The sequence below is a fragment of the Tupaia chinensis genome, unplaced genomic scaffold (assembly GCF_000334495.1).
Source record: "Tupaia chinensis unplaced genomic scaffold, TupChi_1.0 Scaffold000574_1, whole genome shotgun sequence".
NCBI classification, from domain to species: domain Eukaryota; kingdom Metazoa; phylum Chordata; class Mammalia; order Scandentia; family Tupaiidae; genus Tupaia; species Tupaia belangeri.
Window position 1 is genome coordinate 29,389 of NW_006160088.1, and position 11,332 is coordinate 40,720.

General features: G+C 36.4%; 2 protein-coding genes across 6 annotated transcripts in view; one reads left to right on the forward strand and one right to left on the reverse strand.

The window, feature by feature from the left end:
- LOC102490250 (lebercilin-like protein) overlaps positions 1 to 11,332 on the reverse strand; it is a 44,036-nt gene that overhangs the window by 28,184 nt on the left and 4,520 nt on the right. For 4 of the 5 annotated variants that reach the window (XM_027775575.1, XM_006158159.3, XM_006158156.3 and 1 more), the window contains exons 3-4: positions 1,924 to 2,005; positions 507 to 579 (exon numbers count right to left, since the gene is read on the reverse strand). The gene's annotated coding sequence lies outside the window, so the exon portion shown is untranslated. Of the gene's footprint in view, positions 1 to 506; positions 656 to 1,923; positions 2,006 to 11,332 lie in introns of those variants that run through there. The other variant, XM_027775574.1, reaches the window with a different exon arrangement.
- LOC102472765 (histone-lysine N-methyltransferase SUV39H2-like) lies at positions 4,047 to 5,536 on the forward strand. The gene is given in 2 exon segments (XM_014591450.2): positions 4,047 to 5,173; positions 5,176 to 5,536. Coding segments are annotated over 2 exon segments (1,236 nt in total). The 5' UTR covers positions 4,047 to 4,065; the 3' UTR covers positions 5,304 to 5,536.

Below are 11,332 nucleotides of genomic sequence, written 5' to 3' on the forward strand. Positions count from 1 at the left end.
CTTTCCCTAAGAATAATCCTGAGGTAACTGCACCCCAAATGACACCTTTATTGCAGCCCAAGTGACATCTAAGCCACAGGACTCAGCTGTGGCTGTGACTCACAGGGCAGTAAAGAGTTTGTTGCTGTTTTTCCAGCCAGAAGATAGTAATTTGAAAAGAGAGTCATTTGTATGAACTGCCACAGAACGTTATGTAAACAGTGATATTGCAGAAAAATGGAAGAACCAGAATTTTATACTAAACAAATAACCCATAGTTACAAATCCTTTTCTAATGGAAATATCTGACGTGGTTAATATATTTTCTTGGAATGCAATATAGCAAAATGGACAGCAGCCTATTAAAAACAGTAAACTTTTATACTGTGTTAATCTCATTCAGAGTTAGAAGAATGTTCAAGATCAAGGTATACATCTGAATCTCTTTGAATACTACACTCAATTGTGTTCAATTTTGCTTTTGCAATAAGTCAAAAAATACACACAAATGTTACAAAATGAATTACCTGCTGTTCTCCATCAAACTTCTCTACAATATCTGAAGATAAGCTGTATGTTCTGTGCAGAAGGGTCTTCACACTGCAGTGCTTATGAAATTTCCAGGGTAGTATTTTTTGTCACATTCTGGTCTCTTTTTCAAGGAAGAATATATTTCAAAAACCTAAAATGGTATCATAAAAAGAAACTGTTACAGTATCACAAAGAAGTATGTTTATATAAGAATAAAAGTTCTGAACAGCCAGTATTAATTCATTTATATATATTCATTTGCATTACAGATTGCTATAAACATCACGCAGGGAGGTTTTTCTCTATAAAGGCAGATCATCTTGTGGTCAGCAGGTGGCATGGTGATTAAGGTGTTGGACTCCCACATGGCTGATTGTAGTTTGCATCTAGGACTTGGCAGCTTTCTTTCTTGCTTTCTTTCTCTTTGTCTCTCTCTGGTGAGTGCACATGCCCTATAGCAAATTAAAATAAATAAAATAAATAATTTTTTTTAAAAAAGTAAATTAGGTATTGATTGGAAAGTTCTTGGTTGCAATGATCAGCTATGGAAACTAAGATATGAAGGAGCCATACAGAATAAAAGTGCCTTTCAAAATATTTTAGGCAAAACAAAAGATCCTGTGGTTTACCTGCTTGTTCTTTCTTTCCAGTGCAAAGTTCAACACAAATAAAGTTTTGGATTATGTGTTACTTGCCTGTAAATAACAAAAATAACAACAACAACAACAAAACCCTTTATGTACTACTGGTGGACACTGGATCTTATTTTAGAAGCACTGATACTGATTAATTTAGTATTACCTACAGAAATTTATTCCCCTAGCTCAGCAATCAGTCTCATGACTGACAATTCTTGGCTCCTATTACAATCAGAAAATCTCCTCCTCCATTTTTTTTTTTTTAAGATAGGGCCTTGATCTGTCCTTATCCTCCTCCTTCAACTTCCTGGTTGGTACTATGGGTGTCTGCTACCACTCCCAGGTCTTCTCTACAAAGGGTCTCCCAGTATTGTCTAGGGCAGCCTAGAGCTTGCAATCCTTCTGCCTTGGCCTTCTGGGTTGTTGGGATTATGGGTGTACAACATTGTACCTGGCTTTTAGGTTAAACCAAAAAATGCACCATTGCAGCTAAGCCAGGAAACCCTAATTCTTTAGGGTGAATATTACATAACACAATCATATTAATTTATATGAATAGTTTAGTTCAAATGGTTACAACTATGTTTCCCAGCCCAAATTATTCTTTGGGTAAGTAATTTTATATATATATATATATATATATATACACACACACACACACACACACATACATACACACAACATATAAATATTATTCCTATATATACATACATATATATATAGTTATTATTTTTAAAATTTTGCTAGAGGGTATGTTTACTCACCAGAGAAAGACCTGCAGTGCTTATGAAATTTCCAGGGTAGTATTTTTTGTCACATTCTGGTCTCTTTTTCAAGGAAGAATATATTTCAAAAACCTAAAATGGTATCATAAAAAGAAACTGTTACAGTATCACAAAGAAGTATGTTTATATAAGAATAAAAGTTCTGAACAGCCAGTATTAATTCATTTATATATATTCATTTGCATTACAGATTGCTATAAACATCACGCAGGGAGGTTTTTCTCTATAAAGGCAGATCATCTTGTGGTCAGCAGGTGGCATGGTGATTAAGGTGTTGGACTCCCACATGGCTGATTGTAGTTTGCATCTAGGACTTGGCAGCTTTCTTTCTTGCTTTCTTTCTCTTTGTCTCTCTCTGGTGAGTGCACATGCCCTATAGCAAATTAAAATAAATAAAATAAATAATTTTTTTTAAAAAAGTAAATTAGGTATTGATTGGAAAGTTCTTGGTTGCAATGATCAGCTATGGAAACTAAGATATGAAGGAGCCATACAGAATAAAAGTGCCTTTCAAAATATTTTAGGCAAAACAAAAGATCCTGTGGTTTACCTGCTTGTTCTTTCTTTCCAGTGCAAAGTTCAACACAAATAAAGTTTTGGATTATGTGTTACTTGCCTGTAAATAACAAAAATAACAACAACAACAACAAAACCCTTTATGTACTACTGGTGGACACTGGATCTTATTTTAGAAGCACTGATACTGATTAATTTAGTATTACCTACAGAAATTTATTCCCCTAGCTCAGCAATCAGTCTCATGACTGACAATTCTTGGCTCCTATTACAATCAGAAAATCTCCTCCTCCATTTTTTTTTTTTTAAGATAGGGCCTTGATCTGTCCTTATCCTCCTCCTTCAACTTCCTGGTTGGTACTATGGGTGTCTGCTACCACTCCCAGGTCTTCTCTACAAAGGGTCTCCCAGTATTGTCTAGGGCAGCCTAGAGCTTGCAATCCTTCTGCCTTGGCCTTCTGGGTTGTTGGGATTATGGGTGTACAACATTGTACCTGGCTTTTAGGTTAAACCAAAAAATGCACCATTGCAGCTAAGCCAGGAAACCCTAATTCTTTAGGGTGAATATTACATAACACAATCATATTAATTTATATGAATAGTTTAGTTCAAATGGTTACAACTATGTTTCCCAGCCCAAATTATTCTGTGGGTAAGTAATTATATATATATATATATACACACACACACACACACACATACATACACACAATATATAAATATTATTCCTATATATACATACATATATATATAGTTATTATTTTTAAAATTTTGCTAGAGGGTATGTTTACTCACCAGAGAAAGACAGAAATAGAGAGGGAGAGGGAGAAAGCACCCCATATTGGAAAGTCCCCTAATCCTTCTCCTCCATTTTTCCATCCTTTTGGGCTTTTGAACATTCATGCACACACACATGGTGTGTCATGTCTGGGACTCAAACCATGGGGCCTGCCATGTGAGATCTGGGTATTTTAACTAGTAGGCCAAAGAGGTGGCCTGGTAATTGTATCCTTAACCAGGCCTGCCTCATGGGAAACAGTACATAGACATGAAATTTTCTCTTTTCTTCTCTATTCTCAACATTTCCTATTCCCTTTCCTACTTTATTTTTTCTTGTTAGGACATGTTATTATCTACCATAATACATATCTTGTTGATTCAGTTTATTTGTTTTCTGGCTTCCACACTAAATTATACACTTCATGAGGGCATGCATTTCTGATGGTTTTGCCTACTATTGTATCCCCAGTGCCTAGGACAGTCCTAGGAATAAGTATTCAATAAATTAATGTTCAAGGTGCCTCTGTGCTTCTTTAATTGCTGTTTCTATAGCCATTATTCCTGACCCAACTTCTCACTACTGCTAACCCAAGCTGAAACCTCTAAGTAATGCTCTCTCCATATAATAAATAAGTATGTATATCAACTAAAAACTAGCTTTATGTTTATTAGTGAAACATTACACAGTTGTAAGGATTAAGAAAAGGATTCCTAGGGACAAGCAGATGGCATAATGGTTACATCGTTGGATTCCCACATAGTCAACCACAGTTCAAGGCCTAGATCCAGTGGCTTAAGACTCAGGCCGGCTATCCCGTCAGACCGCGCCAGTTTGAATGAAAGCTTCACAAGATGGCAGAGGCCGGGGCCAAGGCGCGCGAGGAGCTTGGTATGTGCCTTGCCTAGTTTCACTTGATACTCTTCAGGAATTATGTAGAAAAGAGAAGCTCACATGTAAATCGATTGGAATCACCAAAAGGAATCTAAACAATTATGAGGTGGAATACTTGTCTGACTACAAGGTAGTAAAGGATATTGTAAAATGGAAAGGATGGCCAGATTCTACAAATACTTGGGAACCTTTGCAAAATCTTAAGTGCCCATTACTGCTTCAGCAATTTTCTAAAGACAAGCATAATTATTTATCTCAGGTAAAGAATGGCAAAGCAATAACTTCAAAAGACAATAACAAAACTCTGAAACGTGCCATTGCTGAGTGCATTGTAAAGAAAGCTAAATAAAGGATAGCTCTGCAGAGATGGCAAGACGAACTCAACAGAAGAAAGAATCATAAAGGAATGCTATTTGCTGAAAATACTGTTGACTTAGAGGGCCCTCCTTCAGACTTCTACTACATTAATGAATACAAACCAGCTCCTGGAATCAGCTTAGTAAATGAAGCTACCTTTGGTTGTTCTTGCACAGATTGCTTCTTTGAGAAATGTTGTCCTGCTGAAGCTGGAGTTCTTTTGGCTTATAATAAAAACCAACAAATTAAAATTCCACCTGGAACCCCCATCTATGAATGTAACTCAAGGTGTCAATGTGGACCTGATTGTCCCAATAGGATTGTACAAAAAGGCACACAGTATTCACTCTGCATTTTTCGAACTAGCAATGGCTGTGGCTGGGGTGTAAAAACCCTTGTGAAGATTAAAAGAATGAGTTTTGTCATGGAATATGTTGGAAAGGTAATTACAAGTGAAGAAGCTGAAAGAAGAGGGCAGTTATATGACAACAAAGGAATCACATATCTCTTTGATCTGGACCATGAATCTGATGAATTCACAGTGGATGCAGCTCGATATGGAAATGTGTCTCATTTTGTGAATCACAGTTGTGACCCAAATCTTCAGGTGTTCAATGTTTTCATTGATAACCTTGATACTCGTCTTCCCCGGATAGCATTATTTTCCACGAGAACCATCAATGCTGGAGAAGAGCTGATTTTGATTATCAAATGAAAGGTTCTGGAGATATATCTTCGGATTCTATTGACCACAGCCCAGCCAAAAAGAGGGTCAGAACAGTATGCAAATGTGGAGCTGTGACTTGCAGAGGTTACCTCAACTGAATTTGCAGAAAACAGAACTGATGAAAATTATAGTTCTATTTTTTCCTAATGTTAACATCTTTAAAGAATAAGTATTTGGGACTCTTTCCATATTATTCAAGGTTATACCTATATGTAAATTTAAGTTTCAAGACACTTGCCAAATGTATTACAGGTATTTTGAAGAGAGGGACACTGGGCCACATAGCCTAATTTGATATATATTTATTTAGTGGTTAAACACCAAAACTATTTACCAGTCAGTACATTCATACTTACAAAATCTGTGAATAAAGAAATGCCTATTTCAGTGTTTGAAAAATGTTAAACCAATAATGCAACAGTTTCTAAGCTCAAACATTCAACTTGCCATACACCTTGAATTCAGAGAAATAGTTAATTCAATTTGGGCAAATAAGTTTTATTTTTGTTACTTTATTGTCATGTCTATTTAATACTCACTGTATTTGTACTTGAGACAAATAGGTGATTCTGAATTTTATAACCTATTTTCTACTTTTTCATTGAAACATTGACATCTTAATGATAGGAAAATTTTTTTTGAGAGGTTTTTTCACTATAGGCCAGGCCAGACGCGTGTGCATCCATGCCCAAAATCCTAGGAGAAGAATGGAGAAGGGACTGTGTGGTGTGGCCATCCCCCCGGGGATTTCTCATTTTCTATCTTTCTGTCTCTCCAGTGAGTGCACGTGCCCTAAAGCAAAAAACTCTCAAAATAAATAAATAAATAAATAAATAAATAAATAAATAATTCCTACTATTTCTGTTGTTAACTCATATTGTTCCAGAGGTACTAGCCAACAAAATTAGATATAAGAAAGAAAAGACAAAATACAAATATTAGAAAAGATGTGGTGAATTGTTAATTGTGGCAGATGACATGGCTGTATACTTACAAAACCCTATAAAACACTAAAATATAGAGAATTCAATAAATTTATAGGTTGCCAGTGGGTTGTTGGAAAAGTTATGACACATTTTCTCATAGAAAACCATGTTACAACTTTTCTGCTGACTTAATAAATATAAAAGTAAACCTTTCTGTATATAATTTAAAATGTCTCAGATAATAGATGAAAATATCCCATTTTCCATATCAGTTCTCAAATATAAAAGATCTAAGTTTACTATGAATAATATGAAGAAAACTTTAAGGTTACTGAATAAATTTAAAATTTTATGTAAGTGAAAAGACAAATTTTGTTCCTCTATGATAAGGACAAAGTATACAAAGATGTAAGTTTTTACCTCATTTACATAATCAAAACATTCCTAACAAGATATAAAGAATAATTTCTTTTGAAATCTGACAAAATAATTCCAAGTTCATATGGAGAAATATATATGGCAAAAGACAAAGGACTTTGAAAAAGAATGATGAGAAGGGACCACCTCCATCAGAGATTGAGATATAATGCTACACTCATTAAGACAACCTGATACTAGTACCTGAATAGGCAACCACATAATGGGATGGGGAGTTCAGAAACAGAAACAGAAATTAATACACATGGAAACACAGAATAAGACTAAGGTGGAGAAAGTTGATTATTCAATAAGTGATGGGAGGACAACAGACTAGAATCTATCTGGAAATCAAAACAAAAGTGGATTCTTACTGTTGTCTTTAAAATAACTATTAGATTAAAAATGTAAAAGAAAAATATCTTAAAAGAAAACAGGGAGTATAGCAAGCTGTAAACCCCAGAACCATAAAGGAAGAAATAGATAAAAATGACTGCATAAAAATTGAAAATTTCAGGGACTGGCCCCATGACTTAGTGGATAAGGGAGGCAGATCCCACATAGATGACTGCTGTTTAAGTCCTGGCCCTGGTGTCTTGAAAAACACTTTGGAGGGACCAGCAGGTGGCGTGGTGGTTAAGGCGCTGGATACTCCCACATGGCCGGCCAGGGTTCAAGTCCTGAATCTGGTGGCTTGCTTTCTCACTTCCTTTCTCTCTCACTCTCACCCTCTGTTTATCTCTGGTCAAATTAAGAAATAAAGTGAATGAATAAATAAGTAAATAAAATAAATAATTAGTTAAAAAAAAAAAAAAGAAAAACACTTTGGGTGCACATGTGTGCATGCCAAAAATCCTGACAGGATGGAGAAAGGGAGAAAGGATTGTGGTGTGACAAGGTTAAATTGCGGGGAGGTGTTTCCCCCATCTATCTCTGTTTGGCAAGCACACATGCTTTCTAGAATTAAAAAAAAAATTAAAAACCTTTATATAACAATTATAAAACTCTGTCAAGTTAAAAGGCATATTTGGCTCGTGTTTAAGGCAGTTAGATCTTATGAAGTTGACTGTGTGGTTCGAGACCCAGATCCAGTGGCTTGAGAAACTCACTGGGTGCATGTACAAATGTGTCCAAAATCCCAAAAGGAGGGAAAGACAGAGAAGGGATTGTGGCATGATTGTTCCTATAGGGGGGGGCTTTCTTGCTAACCCTCTCTGTCTCTTTCTCTGGTGAGTATACATACCATCTACACACACATATAAAAAAGGCATATTACAAAGGCCAGGCCATGACACAGTGGCTCCACAACTGGGGGCACAGGGAAAGATCCTGGATTCACTTCCTGGGACTCCTTGAGCACACTGGGCATATGCGCTCATGATACGGACTGAGACTGGAGATGGATGGTATTATGAAGACCCTAGTTAGGGTGCCTGTTTCTCTCTCTCTCATGGAAGAAACAAAATAAACTTAAAAAGAGGCATATTACAGGGCTGGCTCCATGGACTGGTGGTTAAGACAGTCATATCTTATGCAGTTTGAGAAATACATGTACCCCAAGAGAGAGAGAGAAGAGATTATGGTGTGACCATTCCCCATGAAGGGTGCTTTCTCCTCTCTTTCTCTCTCTCTTTGGTGAGTGCAGGCACCCAGTAGCCAAAAAAAGGGGAAAAATTATTTAAAAAAAAAAGTAATTTTTGATACATGATGGATAACTAATTTCCTTAATTTACAAAGAATTCTTATGTAATCCATTAATAAAATAGGTAAAGATTATCAACACATTTCAGAATAAGCACATTACAGAAACATGTAAGATCAAGAAATATATTTTAAAAATTTCAAGCTTATTCATAGTGAAATGCAAATTAAAAGAATTAGATTTCATTATTAATCTATCAGAATATCAAAAATTAAAGCATCAGAAGAAACATATTATTACAACTATGACTAATAATAACATATTGCATACTTTAAAAAGTGAAAGACTTAAGACTATCTCTGAATGTGTGGCTATATATATGTAAAGAGCTCCAAGACAGAGACCAGCAGATGGCATAATGGTTACTTCGCTGGACTCCCATATAGTCAACTACAGTTTGAGACCCAGACCTAGTGGCTTAGAACTCACACCAGGTGCATGTGCATGCATGCTCAGAGGAGAATAGAGGGGAAAGGACTGTGGTGTGGCCATCCTCCCTGGGGGTGCGGGGGTGATTTCACTTTTTAACTCTCTCTGGCAAGATCACATATCCTATTGCAAAATTCAATGTCCAATCATTATCTTTCATAATGAAGAGTTAAAATCTGAGGCTTTCAGGGCCAGCACATGGTGTGATGGTTACGGTGATGGATTCCCATATATCTGCCAGTGTTTTGATCCTAGACCTGGCAGCCTGAAATTATGTCAGACATGTGTATGTGGATGCCCAAAATCCCAGAAAGAATCCCGGGCAGAATAATAGCTCCCTAAGGATGTCCATGTGCTTGTCCTCAGAACCTACATCACTATATGTAGCAAAGGGAACTTTGCAGATGTCATCAGTTTCAGGATCTAGAGGTGGGATGATTATCCTGATTTAGCCCTGAGGTACTGAATTAAAACTGGAAATCTTGGGCTAAATACATGTACACACACACACACACATACACACACACACACACATCTACATATGTACAGTTATAGATCTATGTGCATATATATGTAAAATGGGTATATTAATATATATAAATGAATATATATTCATATATATATTCATTTATAGATTTATATATAGATTCATTGTATAGATATATAGATATATTGTATATTATATATAGACACATAATATAAATTAATAATATAATATTATAAATGTATCTCTATATCCATATATAGTATATAAAATATATATTATACAATTTAAATATGGATAGATATATCTATATATATTAATAAGCATATATCTATATATGCCTATGCATGTATGAATATATGTGCTTGTGTGTGAATATTTGTTTTCCCTAACTCTGCTCTCTGAGAGGGCTTAGAAGCAATGTCTCCCCAGTAACAATAAACACACTGTACACTATCATCCTAGAAATCAGGGCTGCTTGGAGAAATAGGTGATTCCAAGTCTGGGGTGGGCAAAGTACAAGATTAGGCTAGTATGTTTCAAAAGGACAAAGGAGATAACTTGAAGCTCTCACTGGTTAAATCTAGGATAACTGAAACATCAAAATAAATAAGAAAGATATAAGATTACAACCACTGAATAAAAGAGAAATCCAGGAGTTCATACTGATATACATGAATAAATAAATGAGAAAGGAAGAAAAAATTCCTTATGACAGAATGACAATTAGTAAATGAATAAAGAATGGTGGAAATATGAGGAGGGTCTTCAAAAAGTTAATTGAAAATGTGTATTATGAAAAAAACTATGCATGGATTTATTTATTTATTTTGCATCAAAATAAACTCATACTTTAATTCTTTTTTTTTTTTTTTCAAACTTTTTGAAGTCCCTTCATGATAATCATTATTTAGCAACTGAAACAGGTGGGAGATGTCAATGGATGCTATAGGTCAGTGAATATAAGTTGATAAGGAACAGGATTTGCCACATCAGAGTATCTTTTCCCCCCAAGAAAGGAATCAATTCAAAAGGGAAAATGGTGACTTAGTGGAGAATCCCAGCAAATACCAGCTTGAACTGGCAGTCAAGTTCGCATCACTGCTGGCAGGACAGTGGAACTCATGTGCATCTGTGGGCACCGAGAAGGGCATAGGGTCATTTCTGTGGTTTTCCCGCCAGGAGCACAGCCTGAATCTTGTCATGATGGAAGAAACATCACCTGGACCTAAGTTAAGGGTCTTCCTATAGAACGTAAGGACTGAGCTCTGTTTTTGCTATAGGACACGTGTGCTCACCAGAAAGACAGAGAGAGACAAAGACAGAAAGCAAGAAATCACCTCCCAGGGGGGATGGCCATGCTGCAATCCCTTCTCCTCCATTCTCCTCGGGATCTCGGGCACGCATGCACATGCACCCAGCGTGAGTTTAAGCCACCGGGTCTGGGACTGGAACTGTGGTATGGGAGTTCAGCGATATAGCCAGTATGCTAACTGCTGGTCCCAAGTCTGAGCTCTTTTTTAAATTTTAAATTTTTTTTGCTTTTGCCAGAGGGCACATGCATTTGATGGGAGAGGGACAAAGAAGAAGAGAGGAAAAGTGAGTGTGCATCCCTCACCCATAGGGACATGGTCATACCACAATCCTTTCTTTTACATCTGTCCATCCTTTTGGGATTTATGGTATGCACACATTCCAAGGCACTGAGTCCCGGCCTCAAACTGCACATTTGACCATCTGGAACCCAGCTGCCTTAGCCCCAGGCCACAGACAGCCTGTGCCTGGGCTCTTTAACACAAACTTCTTGACATAAAGTTAAACAGAAAATCGAAGAAATATAAAAGATTTTTCCTTAGCTTGTAAACATGTAGTATATGGGTAAGATGATCAATCCCCTAGGGCTTTCAAATACCCTATTTCAAACATTTTTCTACTTTAAGACTGTGTCCCAATTTTTTGGTTTAGAAATTTGGTTACTCTAAATACTAAAGGAAGAAAATTAAAAATTAATGCTGATTAAGATGAGAGGGAAAGGGCCACCCCTGTCTTAGTGGTTAAAGGAGCTAGATCCCACATGGCTAATCAAATAGTTCAAGTCCTGGCACAAGCGGCTTGAGAAATACACCAGGTGTGTGTGTGTGTGTGTGTGTGTGTGTGTGTGTGTGTGTG